This window comes from Anser cygnoides, chromosome 13 (assembly GCF_040182565.1).
Source record: "Anser cygnoides isolate HZ-2024a breed goose chromosome 13, Taihu_goose_T2T_genome, whole genome shotgun sequence".
Taxonomy (NCBI): Eukaryota; Metazoa; Chordata; class Aves; order Anseriformes; family Anatidae; genus Anser; species Anser cygnoides.
In genome coordinates this window covers 14,903,682-14,919,195 of record NC_089885.1, presented here as the reverse complement: position 1 = coordinate 14,919,195, position 15,514 = coordinate 14,903,682, and the positions used below count along the sequence as shown (strand labels likewise).

The window sequence follows — 15,514 nt, the reverse complement described above, 5'->3', positions numbered from 1 at the left end:
TGGCACCCCATGACCGCCTGAAATTTTCTGTCACGTCAAAGCAGCTTCACTCTTGTAAATACAGAGGTGTGATTTGGTGTTCAGGTGGGGCTGAGTGAGGTGTGTATCTGGCTTGTGACTTTTCTTCTGGTCTCCATTTTCATGCAGAATTTGCTTTGACCAGCATCTGCCTTCCTATAAAGGACCTACTATGAATCTTGTGGTGCTTGTTTGCAGGGGAGGAAATCCCTGAGCGTACTGGTTTGTCTGAGGATGGGATATTTGGACCCAAGTTACTGGTACTTCTAGGAACATGTCATGAGAATCAGCAATGCTTTTGCAGGGTGCAGAAGAGCTCGGGTCCCTTGGCGAGTCGCACATCGGGCTCACGTGCCAATCCCCGGTGTGCTGTAACAGGCAGCCGGAAAGTGCCGTCTCCTCCACGCGCTGCCTGCTCTGGCAGCAGCGTTGCGCTGGCATGCTGCTCTGTGCTCAGTCACATCTGCCGTCGTTCACGTGCTGAAATAGCACACACGAGCAGCAGTGGGGGGAAAGGGGCTCCTCTGCTCGCAGACTGCGGCTGGCACCCAGGCACGCTGCGAAGCCGCTGCGGCTCGTCAAAACCTGCTCTTTGTTTCAGGACAGTGCTGCCCACAGGTGTCCGGGATCGATTCAAGCTCATGGAACACAGCGGTGTTCTGCAACTCACCGCAGTGCAAAGGGTTCAAGGAAGACTGAGCTAAAACCAGTAGCGTTGCACTTCCCTCTGATTTGGTGAAACAGCCGATGGTGCTCACCTGCAGTTTGGGCCCGTGATGGGAGGCTGATACCTTTTCGTAATCAGAGTTGCATAATAATCATCATAGAAACTCAACATCTGTTTGGGATTTAAAATATAAATCAAAAGTGGGTGAGGTCTTTTGTCTACTTCAAAACAGTGCAGCTGCTGGGTGAGATCCACCTCTAGGTAGCTCCTGCTCCCATCTCTGAGAGTAACTGGACAGCTCTGTCCCATGCTGACTTCTTAAAAGGTACCTTAATTCTTGATTGAAGTGGGGCTGACAATTTACTTTTTAATTCTAAGTCCGCCCAATTTCAATAATCACACACACAAAGAAAGAAAACTCAAAGAGTGCCTGGTTGTATTCTACATTTAAAAAATTGCTTGGAATCTTATTTTATTTTACCTTTTTAGTGTGGTAGGGAGAGGGCAGCTCTTGCTATTCAAAGAAAACAAAGCTGTTCTTTGTTTGCTGGTTTTGTTTTGTTTTGTTTTGTTTTTCATATCTCTAAAACCAAAGTAGTCCAAAGACTGGTCCTGTACCAAAGGCATTTTCCCAAAAAGATCTTCATTTTTATATGCCATTTATAGTAAATGAGGACATGTTTGTAGGAGTACCGATAGATGGAGAGGTTGATCATGGGGGAAAAGAAAAAAAACACACAACAGAGCACTGTTTTTTGAAACTTAAATCTGATTATGCATATATGCTATTTTTACTCCTCTCCTTAGTTATCTGTCAAGGAACATTTGTGCAAATGAATTTTCTTTATGGATTTTAAGCATGCAGGCTGGAATGCTGGCAGAAAGATATCCTAAATGCTGCTTGTATATACTGCTTTTCCCCAGGATTTTCAACGTTAGCCAAGTTCTGAGTTTCACAAATTCATTGTGAAAACTAAATGTCATCTGACCTATAGGACAGATCACAATGAGGCAGCTTTACTTTGATCTGAAGATCAAACACTGTTTTCCAAACTGAGAATATGTGTGAAGTAATGGGCGAGTCTCAGGAAAAACAAGTTTCACTTGTGACTGTATTGGAAGTGGAAAGATGTCAAAATTCACAGCACAATATCGGTGAGCTGAGTAGGATGAGTTATTACTAATAATATCCAACTGTCTGTCTCTTGGGTCGGATTTCACATGTCTTATGTGGACTGGCAGATGAGGGTAGTTGTGGAGCTTGTGAATTAGATATTTTTACCCTACTATTTATCCAAATAAAAAATTGGAAGTTTTTATTTAATATGAATATGTGAATGCTATAAAGTGCCTCATGTAAAGGTAAGTGAGGATATGAATATACCTATGCGTGTCAGTGTATCTGTATACACGTATCTCATGCAGAAGACAGGCATTGCAGACAGGGATGTGGGGCTGCCACATTTCAATGCACGGAGTTAGCTGTCAAGGTCTCAGGCTGTGATGGCACATGTACGTTCAATCCAACATCGTGTTAAAACTTGTGCGTTATGGATATTTCTGTTATTAAGGCCAGGCCATGAGACTTGTTTTACTGGGCAGGAGTTCCCAGCTGGAGGAAACAGACTGGCACCTGTCACGAGCTGTTTCTAATCTGGGGAAGGACTGTAATGTTTGCAAAGGTACCGTGAATGGTGCTTTAATATTTGGTGGCACGGTTTCCACTGTGGGTGCCTGGGACCACAGTGTGTGTGCCTGGAGAGGGAGGAGAGAAGCACGTGGCTTTGCCAGGGGTGTGTGGAGGAGAGAAAGAAGGGGCAGGAGGGGCAGGTGTCCTGCGATGCCTCTCTGAGTCTGAAATCACACCTGAGATTCCACGCTGTCCCACGGACCTGTCCGCATCAGTCTGCTTTTGATTAGCCCCAGGGGGGCCCTGGGTTTGGGCCAGGGCACACACGATGCAGTTCTGGGCTTGTCTGGTGGAAGCCCTTTGCCATTGTGGCCCTGCAGAGCTCAAATCCTGCAAGGGTTCAGTCCTCAGCCTCCCCCTCCCAGGACATCCCACCCTGCCTCAGCCCTGCAAGGGTTTGCAAATCCCCTCTGCCTCAGGTACTAATTGTTTCAAGTGTTGCTTGCCATCTGGGTTGCAAATCTCTGTTTTGCTTCTAGCCTGAATTTGCCTTTATTTTAGGCTCCAGCTGTTGAAAGCACGCTGAAAAGCAGGGAGGGGGATGCTGCAAGGAGACCCCCGGGACCTCCTGCTTCTTGCATCCTGGGGCCACAGATGTGTGCAGGGGCTGGTGTCTGCCCTGCAGGGCGTTAACCATGGCGGGGTGGCCAGGTGTGTCACCAGGCTCTGCTCCCCGTCTCCAGGCACTGCTGCTTCTCTCTGCCCAGGTCCCCGCGCTGTGCCACAGCCCCCAGGGGATACAGAAGCCCTGCGAGGGGGACAAAGGGACGAGGGAGAACGTTGCAGTGACAAGGGTATTGCCTTCTCCGAGTCCCTGTTGGCGGACTGGAGCTCGGAGAAGGTGTGAGGGGGGAGGAAAGGAGGGAACCGAAGAGCCTCCGATAAACCAGCCGGGCAGAGGGGACCCTCCCTGGCAGGACTGGGTGGGGGGGGAAGCTGGGGCTGGTGCCCCCCCTCCTGCCAGCTAGGTGTCCTCCCCTATCGAAAACCTGGTGCCAGCTATTTGCTCATCACGGTCACGTTTGTTTGGGTGTCTGCGCCTCCCCGGGAGGCGGCTCTGTCACCGCCAGGTACCCACAGCCCCCTGGGGACAGCCAGGGCCAGCAGCCGCGGTGCGCCAGCTCCCGCAGCCCACCCTCAGCTCCGGGGCCCCCGCTGCACCTCCCCGCACAAAGAGCCTGAGAGAAGAGGAGGAGGAGGAGAAGGAGGGGGAGGAGGAGGGGAGGGTGGCGATAAGGGGCTTGCTTGCTGCGTCGCCTCATTTCTGTAGCCAGCGCACAGCTCGTGGGGTGTGCGCGAGTGCGTGCATCTGCTGCCTGAGGACTACGGCTGCTGCAGCATCAGCGCCGAGCTGCCGGCGACTGGGGGTGTCAGGGGAGCTCTGGCTGTTTACCGCCTGGTGACAAGTGTTGCAGTGCAAAAGCCGAAAGCATCCGTGGAGGGGAGGCTGCGCTGGCAGCGGCACCTGTAAGGAGCGGAGGAGAAGAGGCTTCCCGAGGCATTCGGCAGCAAGCAGCCAAGGCTCCAAGGCATCAGCACCTCCTCCCGGTGTCTCCATCGCCGCTTGCTTCGGATCTCTTCTTTGAGAGGGAGAGGAGGAAAAAGGATCCAGAAAACCCCTGCAACAGGACAGACCCTGCTTGGAGTCTAACAGGTGTTTGCTGGGATTTGAATGGGGAGGGGCTGGGTGGGGAGAAAAGTTAACTGGAGAAATTGGGGCTAGGAGAGATGCAATGATCTTGCACCGAGTGGATGTGCCGTGTCCGCATGTGAATAGCGCGTCTGGAGAAGCTCGGAGGGATGTCTTGCAAATCGCCTGTTTGATCTCCGTAGAAGCGCTCACCTCCGCCTGCAAACTTTCCTCTGTCAGAAGTTGGGAGGAATAAAAAAAAAAAAAAAAAAGGCACCAGAAAATCGAAAGGGGAAAATCCCAGCCGACAAAACCATTTTGACCTAAACTGTTGCATCCCGACCCGAGGCGCTGGTGCCTCCCAGGCTCCAAGCCGGCTGGAGGTGGGTGGCATTGGCCAAGACACCCAGCAGCGGCCCCGGCACTGGGGACAGCCGAGCAGCATGCTGGCCGTGGCACCCGTGGCCGGCCAGCAGACCCTGCGTGCCTGACCCGCCGGTGGCGCCGGGGCGGTGGCGGCCATGGCTGCAGCCATCGCCAGCTCCCTGATCCGCCAGAAGAGACAAGCCAGGGAGCGGGAGAAGTCCAATGCCTGTAAGTGTGTCAACAGCCCCAGCAAGAGCAAGGGAAGCTGCGACAAGAACAAGTTGAATGTGTTTTCCAGGGTCAAACTCTTTGGCTCCAAGAAAAGGCGAAGAAGGCGACCAGGTTGGCAAGGGTTATGTGTTTGGGGGGTTGTTTTGTTTTATTTAATGCAAATTGGGGTGTGCATCTGTTGTGGGGAAAGGGAGATCAATGTCTCAGGGCTGGTAAAATGAACTTACAGGTCGCCCCTGGCTTGTATGATGCGATAGGCATGGGTACCGTACGCTAGTCCTCTCCCTGATTGTGTTCATCTGATTTATTTGGGTAGCACGCACCATGGCTTCCTGCCTCACTTGCACACCTGCGTGCACCCACACAGTAGCAGTGGCAGTTCAGTAGTCTGTCTCTCCGTTACGCCTATACGTATACAAACACACGTGATTTATTTGTGGGGGAGATTTTAGCAGGGGAAGTTCCCCCACACACACACCTCCTTTAGCTGTATGTTGAATAACTTGGCAGTCTAGAGCTCTGTTTTTGTCTTCCTGCTTTGCAGAATGCCAGTGCCTTGCTTTATTTGCTGATTGCAGAAGAAGCTTTTTGCTTTTGCTGATGCCTTCCAGAGTTTTGCCTCAGCGCCCTGTTCCTTTCTAGGAATCTCATAGATGCAGCTGCCTGCAGACACGATCCTCTCTGTGTCAGAGGTGCAAAAGACCAGGCATGAAGGCTCAGTCCCTGATCTGAGCGTTGGGTTTTTTTTTGTACATGGGAGGAGCAAAACCCTCTGGTAGTGTTGCTATCGCTTTGCTGTGCTGAAACATTGATGCCGTTAGCCACTTAACCTGTCTGCCTTTCTCACCAGCCACTGAAGACGTGCCTTGCTTGCAGCTGACAAACAGTTTTCAGATGGTTAAGAAGCCAAAGTTCTGGTTGCATGAATTTTTTGTAAGATTAGTTGGTAAATAAGAATTCTGCATCCATCGGTACCCTTATTAAAGGTGGCTAATAGGAAGTAATATACTTTTGTAAACTATTATAAGCTTTTCCCTTCAGCTCCTACTAAAATGAAGAACAGTAACAGAGCTCCCTAATATCTGTGATTACAAACACGAGTCTTATTCAGACATTGGAAGTTGGACGTGATACGTGATATCTTCCCAATCTCTGAATTAAGTAAATTGTTGTTGAGTGAGCTGCAGAGATGCAGAGAATGCATCACCTCCTGATAAGCATAATTGTGTGAAATGACTACAATGCAGATGTCATTGGGATTCAGTGGCAGTAGACCTTTTTTTCTCTCCCCTCCCCCCCCCCCCCCCCCAATTACTCCTGGTGCATTACCTAGATGTTTTAAATCTTGACAGTGAATCCTGGTTTGGTCTAGAACGATCTGAAACCATTTGAGATATTTTACTTTCTAACTGTGAATATGAGAATTGTTATGAAAAAAAAAAAATCTATCCAAAGTATGTGTTGTTTTGATCTTTCTTCTTCTAGCTGATGAGGTAATTACCTCAATCCTTATGGTAATATTTATTTTGCAGCTCCACACATTGCTGGATTTCAGGGTTCCCCCCTCCATTTTCCATATGTTCATTGAGTAGTTTATCACTTTGGATGCTCTGTACTCTTTGGAGCAGTGAGGACTGGGGGTTTGTTTATTAGAGCTGCAGCAGTTCCTGTGGTAAACGTTTGCTGCTATATATTTAGGCTCTCAGCTGTCACTACAGCTCTTATTAGTGCTATCATAGTAGTCCTCTTTTTACTCTCCATTTAAGAAATCACACCTTTTTAAAAAGCAGAATGCACTCTTTGCCAGCTCATTTCTAATCTTAAATGAGATAGGGCTGAACTCCTGAGGCCAAGCAGCACACTGTTGGAATTTGTATTCACTGGAAGTAGATTTTAATGTGGTGCCTACATTACAATAGAAAGTGGCATTTAATCATTTTGGCAATTTATTTTATAGGCACGGATTTGATCTCACCCTAATGAAAAGCGTTGCAAAGCTGGTTGCCCGGTTTTTGTTTTCGATCTTTTTTCATATCTCAGCCTTGAGAAGAAACCAGGAGATTTCTTTTTAGCTTCCTGCTCGGTTGGAATGGCACATCAGGATTTCCCACATTAATTTCACTATTGTTTTTTTTACAGAGCCTCAGCTTAAAGGTATAGTAACAAAGCTATACAGCAGGCAAGGATACCACTTGCAGTTGCAAGCAGATGGAACAATTGATGGAACAAAAGAGGAGGACAGTAGTTATAGTAAGTGACATGAGAATAACTGGTGTGTTTGTGAATTGTGGTGTCTTATTCTTCCCACATAGGTCCATCAAAACATGTTGTCCTAGAATGACTGAGTGAGTGGAAGCAGCATTAACGCTGTGCTCACAACGCACAAGTCTTTCAGACTTACTGGGTCTGACAGAAATGCAAATAAAAATCACTTATAGAAATAATGAACTAGAGAAAGTAATGATGACACATATGACAAACAAAGCAAATGTTATCTCCATGGTAATCTAGAGAAGTTCATTGCTGTCCTTTGGATTTTATTAGATTTTTTTTTTCAACTGGGAAAATTTGCTCGCCTACTCAGAGTGCCTGAAATAGAATAACGCTATCTCCACTCTGAAGCAGGCATTCATTCAAACAGAGCTGTGTTATCTCACATAATGTGAGTTCATCATCATTTTAAAGTTCACATTTCTCTATTATTATTTTTTTTACCCCTTCTAAACTTAATTATACCTTCAGCTTCCAACCAGTTTTCCCCCGGCTTTTCTGAGGAAAAAAAAAAAAAAAAAAGCTGTGGATTTCTATCTATCTATTTATTTAACAATTTTAACAATTAATAGAAAACAGGAAAAGATGACTAGAGAGTAGATTTTATGTGTTTAAATAAAACGTTTAAATGTTTCACACATCTTTACTGTTTAGCTTAAACTAAGTTTCCACTCTGAAAGAAGAAGTTAGGAGGAAAAGGAGTTTGAGAAGGTATTTCAGGCCACTTGATCAACAAACCAGGGAGTAAACAGGCAGACCTTCCTTTTACAAACATCTTTAGTTACTAAAAAGTACTGATTCAAATGATATCTTTTTAATATGAAAAGCACTTGCTGGAGAAGCATCATTTCATTCTTATAGTGCCCTCGAATATGGCCGGGTAAGTGCTGGATGCAGTAGGAAGTACTGTATCTTACCTGTCCGATCACTTGTTCACGCGCCCTCTTTAATCCTTTTACATCCCTGTATTTGCTTCTGAGTGACAGAAGGAACCTCTTACGCTGCGGGAGGGCTCCTCTGCAGCCACTGAAGGTGCTGGCCCTAGGGCAGAGCGCAAGCATAGCGTCCGTAGGGACACCCGAGGTCTGGCTCCAGGTCCTCGCTCACGGAGAAGGTGGCACAAAGACCAGATCGGTGCAGTGCTGAGAGGATTCTGCCATTTTACTGAGTTCTCCTCTGTGTAGGCACAAAATCTACACTAAGAATGACCCTTATGGGTCATAAATACTGATTTTCTTTCAAGTGAATTATTTGATATTTATGATTTTAAAACTCTTCTGATCAGTACAGATGGTTCAGGATTTCAGGGTAATTCGGTAATCATCTTTAAAAATAAAAATGAAAAGAAGAAAATATAGGCAAACCTGACTTTCTCCATCAGTGCATGATATTGTTATAAACTTCTAATGTACCAGAGCAAATATGTGAAATTACATCTTATTTTTGGAGGGGTTTTTCATTCAAATATTTTACTTGGAATTCCTCTCGTAGGGATTCTAACACTCTAAATGTGATAAAATTTATGGCAACCTGTTCTTTTGACATTCATATGGATGTGTGTAGTGCTAAGATATTTTTATTTTCATTGTGTCCTTAGATTTACCATAACTTGACAGATTACAAAGCAAATCATATAAAACTCTGGTTTCTGGACACCAGCCTTCCAAAATGCTGAACACTTAAACATGATGGTGCCCAGAAATGGTGGCAGCTGGGCTGCAATATCCAAGTGTTCAAACATAGGAGAGTTTTTGTCATTAAAAAACACATGCTTTTGCATATATTCCTCTTTTTTTTTGTAAGATAAATGTGTAGACCTGAATGTCCTGTAGTCCTGAACTTATTCTAATGGCAACATTTTTTCAGTGACATTTTTAAGAGAGACTGATTTTTGCTGGGGATCAGAGACCACATAATGGGCTTCCCCTAAATCCTTGCTCAAGTGAATATTAGGTGGATCAGGCCCTCTAAAATAATTTCTTCTGATTTCTGGAGAGAGATCTCTCCTTTGCCCCATCTCTGTGCACCACAGGAGAGCCACAGAAGCTGTAGCCTCTTCCACGTCGAAGAGGACCCCTGCTCTGCTTCGTTCTCTTCTTCTTTGTATCCCTAAAGAATGTCATTGCCATTCTCTTTTGTCGTCTTCACCAAACATTTGCTCTATGACCATTTGCTTTGCACTGTAGTGAGATAATTAAAACTCCCCTTAACAAGGGGAACATCCTCAAATTCAGCTGTGGCCAGCAAAGTGGTCGCACAGCGTTGGGGCTCTGCAACTGCAACTTTTAGAGCAAACTAAAGTGATAGTCTGCCTGGTCTCCTTGTTTCAATGTCAGCATTTGCCTTCCGCATTCATTGCAGGGATAGGGAGAGCTCGTGTCCCCTGTTTCAGGCTCCAGACAGCCTGGGCCCAGGAGTCCACCTTCGCCATCATTTGCTACTGAGAGCTAGTGGGAAGTTTGCCTGAGGGTGTCCTTTGGCTCCTGACTTGCAAGCAATTATTTCGATCTCTGCAAACCCACTGTTTCACACATGGTTCACAAAAACAAGGTCGCATCCACAACTGCAAGGAGTTTAAAAGAAAGCTCAGATTTTGGAGCACAGTGTAGGCAAGAAGTGAAACGTAGCGGCGAGGAGCTGTAGAGCTCACCAGACCTCATTTTTAGCCAAGAGTCCATGTAATTTGAGGTAGTGCCTCGTGGAAGGGATTTCCTGGCTGAGAACCAGATTCTGCCTCATTTAACGTGTTAAATAGGGTAAGGTTTTAAATCAAGGCAGAATTTATTCCCCAGTTTTGGCAAGACAAAGAGATTTGAGGACTTATATAGTAGGGAAATACAGGAAGCAACACCCTGCTGAAGGTATATGAAAGTCCAGGTGGCCAAGCCAAGGACGACGTAGATGTCACAGCAATGTATATGTTAATAAATCCAGCTGTGACCCACTGCCTCTATTTTGCAGCTCTGATTCTCTGTCAGCTTGTATTGCACAATGGCTGTAGCAAAGATCATCTCTCCCGTAGGCATCACCACGTTTTTCATTACGATGGATATTATGTCATTATTTTGCACAGTGCAAATGTAATAGGAAAAGGCTAGGATGCGCATAACTGCATTGTTTCATGCTAATGCAAACTGATCATAGTAGCAACCAATTTATTTTCCCATGGTTTTGTTGACCCTCTTTCCGTCCTATCCACCCCCATGAGGGTCAACTACTACAAACGTGGTAGATTCTCATGCCTGTTGCCTGTGGCGGTGGGTGCTCATGGAGAAGGATGCTGCGCAGCTCTGCTCTTGGCCATGATGCAGAGACAGCGTTACTCCCCCAGCAGCCGTTTTTGCAACTTCCCATAGTCTGTGCCCTAGCAGCTGCCAATCCCACCAGCATCTACACCAGCTTCTGAGCGTGCCCACCCCTCGCCTTGCCTCAAAATAGAGCACGTACGTTTATGGCAGGAAAACATGCTCAGCTGCGGAGGAGAGCAGCTGAGCACCCGGCGCAGCAAGTCCCCCAGCCCTCGCTCAGCATCCTGTCTCTGCTCACTTTGCCAAGCGCAGCACAGCCAAGAATTGCTCAGTAAAGCCTATCTTGGTGCCTTGTGGCTGCAAGCTCTATCTTCTTGACTGACCTAGGCTTTGCCCTGTCCTCAGCTGATCTACTGGCAGGTTGGTAGCACTATTTGCAGTACAGCCCATACTTATACTCTTGCTTGTCCTGCTCATAAAAACACCATTTAAAAGAGCATCTTTAAAGAGATCTCCAGGTTCTGCTTGGATACTGAGCTTTAAGTTGTGCTCTCCTGCATAAATGGAGATCAGATGCTGCTTGTTGAGGGTTGAACTGCAAAACTGGGCTCTCCTAGGGAGTGTTCTCTGAGTCAGACGGAATATTTTCTCCCACAGATAAATTCAAGCATTTGATAGAAAGAATGAGAAATCCATAGCTGAGCATTTTCCTTAGTGAATGTCTACATTTTGTTTGCTAAAAACTGCACAGAACTAAGAGATTTTGTTTTAGTGAAGAGAGAGCCATTTCTGCTGATTTTGTGCTTGCAGGCGAGTGTGAGTAGGGGCTGTGTGCCTGTGTGTGTCTGCATGTACATTTGTGTATATGAAGGGGAAAGAAAAACATAGATGTGTCTTTAAGATCTCCTGCATTTATTAGTTCTGCATATTTCCACCTGGTCTGCTACATACAACCATTGTAGAAAAAGCAGAGGGTAGGAAATTCAGTGCTCAAAGGCGCCCTGAGCTCAGAGCAGAGCAACCGTAGTTTGTCATGTGCCAGGACAGCCAGGCAGGCTCCGTCCTCCAGGGGCCCGTGGTACCCCTTTTTCACCATGTCACCCCATCTTCAGTGCCCCGTGGGGCTGAGATTCTCCGGTAAACCCAGGGCAGCACAGGGAGGTCCAACTGGTTGACTGAGCAGAGAGTGTTTTCACCAGAAATTAGCTCTTCATCCCCAGGGCACAGTATTAACTTCTGGCTATGCCTTTATCGAGGTAGGACATGCATATATTTGTGCTTTCCTGTTTTGATACATTTTTGACAACCCCACACCCAGAATTAAGGATCTGTACTGAACACGGGCAGGCTATGAATTTTCTTTTAATTAAATATGACAATTATCAGGGTTGCCAGGCTGAAAAAAGTATTTATAATGGGTCATAATTCTTTTGGAAAATAATAAAAATATTTCAAATTCATAATTCAGTTTTAAATTGGCTTCATGTAGTGCCCTTAAATACCAAAGTTCAGCCTGAAGCAGGCTGGAGTTCTATAGGCAAATAATAGACCATTGGAAATAAGAGCCAGTTTGGCATTGCATCACCCTAACTCTGCACTTACGCAGCAGTCTGGAAGGAGATGTTTTGGGTTCTGATAACAGTCCTTGAAATTTTTCTTAACTTCTCCTTTTTATTTTAATCCTACATGTCATAGAACATCACGAGTTGGAAGGGACCCACCAAGCTCATCGAGTCCAACTCCTGGGTCTGCGCAGGACCACACAAAAATCAGACCCTATGTCTGAGAGCACCGTCCAAACGCTGCTTGAACGCCAGCAGGCTCGGTGCCGTGACCACCATATGAAACACAGAACACAATATTCAACTCATTATTACTTGTGTTCACTTTTAACACAGTTAAGAATCTAAGCATTTGCAGAACTTTGCTTATTTTATTAATTTGCCACTTTACAAACCAGTATATTTTTTTTTTTTTTTTAAGAGAGGTTTCTCTGCTTATAAATACTGCCACTATTAGTGTGTATACAAGCATAAATGTGAGCAGAACACTCAAAGCAGCTCAACTTTGAAGAGACAGATTGAGGGCTTGATCTAAAGAATATTCTATCATTTCGTTGAATTTTGAGGTTATTTATCCCTGTTTATTCAAAACCATTCTCCTCTCAAAAAAGACCAAACTAAACCAAGGCGTTTTGGGATGTTAATGAAGGGTTTTAACTTTTCTGAGTTTCGTCTTGCTTCTCCTTTTTGTTCAAAAAACATTTACAGAATTTGATCTTAATTTAAGAAAAAAAAAAAAAAGATCATCTTGAAAAATTTGGGGTGTCTTCCCCCCCCCCCCATTTATTACCAGAAAAAATTAAATTAAACTAAATTAGATTAAATAAAATTAAATTTTGTTCAATTCCAGCAGAATCTGAGTTCTGCTCATGAGGCAGATGAGTTATTTCATCTCTCAGTACATCCAATTTACCATCTTCAGGAGGGGACAAATATGCTGATCATCCTCTGTAGGTAATTTCTGAGCTATTGGTAGACATGTCTATATAAGACAAAGTAGCAGTATTGTTCTGTAGCGCTCACAGAAATTAATATATGCATGAATGGACATGTTTTATTTGGTTCTAGTAATTATGGCTTAATTCTCTATCTAATCTGCATACTTTAAAGGATTAATTTTGCTTTCCATATGCTTTCTCTCCTAGCTTTGTTTAACCTCATACCTGTGGGTTTACGAGTGGTGGCGATTCAGGGGGTTCAAACAAAATTGTATCTGGCAATGAACAGTGAAGGATACCTATACACATCAGTAAGTAAACATATGAATTTTTGCTCTCACTTAAATGCTGATAAGATCTTCATAAATGAATAAGTTGTTGTTCCAAAGAATCCAATTATAACCTATAGTGATAGGATTTGACAGTGAATTAAATGAAGTGGTGATATTCTGGTTTAGCTTTTTTTTTTTTTTTTTTCATTATAAATACATGCAAATATATGGAATCAAATTGTGGTGCCTTTGATCCAAACTAATGATCCTGAAGTGTGAAATAAATAAATAAATAATAATTTTTTAAAAAGAACAAAACCCACAAAAACAGACATGAGGCTCTCCCTTGGTCACTGGGGATTGATTAATCTGTGGGGGGTAGAGAGGAAAAAGGACAACTTGGTGAATCACACGCATGCCTGAACATGTTTTATATCTTCCAAAATAATCTCTACTGCTGTTATTAAAAGGGATTAGAGAAAGTAATTTTTATTTTGTTTGGCCAGAGTTTTCAAATAGAAATGGAATTAAGTGTTAAAGTCTTAGGGCTTCAAGATTCTGCACAGGTAAAGAGATGTTTCATTTAGCAGTTTTGATCAAGAATGTCAGTTAATAATTTTCCTTGACGTTTCTCAAGAGAGCAAACACTATTTTCATGAATAAAAAAAAAAGACGTTTTTAAAAATAGACCATTTTTCAATTAAAAACATTTAGCCGAACCATGTTTAGGTGTTTTAATTATAAAGTCTTAATAGATTTTTCCCAGGGAAGGAAATAGAAGAAAATGTAATTTATTTTTCTACCACAAATTATTCTCTTTCAAGAACAATTCCCTTAAGGTGCCTTTAATACTGATAACAATTAAATAAACGTATTCAAATCTCTCATTTGTTTTGGAATCCTGACAGCTGGGACAAGGGGCGAGCTTTGCGTATTTTTCCTCTTGTATCTGCAAAAGCAAATTAGAGGTGGATATGCTTTGGGACAAAGTAAAATTTCAGTGAGCGGCATCATACTCCACTTCCCTTTTTGCTCTGGCTATTTGCTCAACGTGGTTAATCCACAGATCCGTTTGTGGGGCTGTAGCCACACAGCCAGATCATGCAAAGCCCCCTTAATCCTGTGTAGTCACGGTCCTTTGACTGCGCAGTACCATTTACATTTGCACTGCAAATGTACCTTTGACTGCACTGTGTGCTCTCATTTACATTAGCATCCTCAGCCGTGCTTCTTTCTGGTTGCCCCCTCACCGATAGCGCTCTGTGCCGTGCGGGCTTCTGCCGGCTCCGTTCTGCCTCTGTGAATGTTACCTCTTGAATTGTGGGTTGGGGTAGGACAGAGTGATTTGTACAATAAAGTGAAATTCTGTCGTTGTGCACAGTGAACGTGCTAGGTTTGAGTAGAGAAGATCTTTCATTGAAAGATACATGCTGGAAGAGTCGGATTTGTTTTTGCAAAGGTGCAAAAAAAATTTGCCACGACGCAGAAAATGGGATACAGACAAATTCAGACCTACAATGCAGTAGTAACTCCTCACTTTGAGACATAAAGACAAAGGGACCATCACTTCTAGTATCCCTAGATGTGCGGAGGTTGTAGCAGAATGTAGCACTTTTTTTGACGAAGTCCAGCTTTTAGTCTGGTGGGCATGTAGGCATCTTAGGCTGACCTCAGAGACTCATTTGGGTTGTCGTTGTTGACATTTGCATTGGTTAGAGGTAGTTCTTTATGTGTTCTCATATGTTACCATGAACGGTGTCTTCACTGAATCCTTTATTACCTGCGAAGTTAATAGTTAATGCTATTGCAAAATTAGCTGGTGACATCCCTCTATTTTCCCCTTATTAATAATGGTCGTTCTTGTTTCCTTATTAGGCAGCTATATTTTCCTTTATTTATTCATATATTCTTCTTGAACCTGACAGGCTTGGCAAGGCCCTAATAAGACAACTGTAGTGTTGCTGTGTCCCAAACTCATATTTTTAAATGCTCTTTCACAAAGACAGGCATTCATTTAATGTGAAACTACTTTTCCAAATAAAGCTTCCACTCAAATTCTCAGTAATCTTCGTTTTATCACCTGGTGACTTCTGTTTGGGTTGTGTTTTGTGTTTTTTTTTTTTTTTAATTATTATTTTACAATAATTGCTAGGCACTCTCTTGGCTTGAAAGGCAAAACCTAGCTCGCAGCTCTGTTGATGTCCCTGGGAATGGACAGGGGCTGGTGAGGAGCCTCTGCCGCCTCCTTCACCTGCTATGTGAACAGGTTGCCAGAATTGCAGTTCCAGCACCACGTTTTAAGTGGTTCTAGCCCTTCCTTTGCTGATAATGGTCTTTTCAGCAAGGCATACAGCCTGACAGTCTGTTACCTGAGAAATTAGCTCTATATTTTGGGCTGGATTCTTGGTTGATGTAAATGAGTCCCAAGAGAGCTCAGCTGATTTATACCAGCTGAACACTCACCTGTTCAAGGGATGCCAACAGGGAGCCTGGGGAAAAGATCAGCTCAAGTAAATGACATCCGTCTACACATCCTGAGGCTTTCCAAGCCCCTACAGGGAGGTGTTCCTGAACGGGATTTGTCAGGAGCAGGCAGATGGCAACACGGGATTGATCAGCAG

The 15,514-nt window shown here is 44.3% G+C and overlaps 1 protein-coding gene across 6 annotated transcripts in view; it reads left to right on the top strand.

Annotated features, from left to right (window-relative positions):
• Positions 1-15,514, top strand: part of FGF13 (fibroblast growth factor 13) — a 297,397-nt gene that overhangs the window by 232,743 nt on the left and 49,140 nt on the right. For 5 of the 6 annotated variants that reach the window (XM_067005307.1, XM_067005310.1, XM_067005304.1 and 2 more), the window contains 2 exons: positions 6,742-6,852; positions 12,829-12,932. In XM_067005307.1, the coding sequence (XP_066861408.1) occupies positions 6,742-6,852; positions 12,829-12,932 (215 nt within the window). Of the gene's footprint in view, positions 1-4,063; positions 4,714-6,741; positions 6,853-12,828; positions 12,933-15,514 lie in introns of those variants that run through there. The other variant, XM_067005306.1, reaches the window with a different exon arrangement.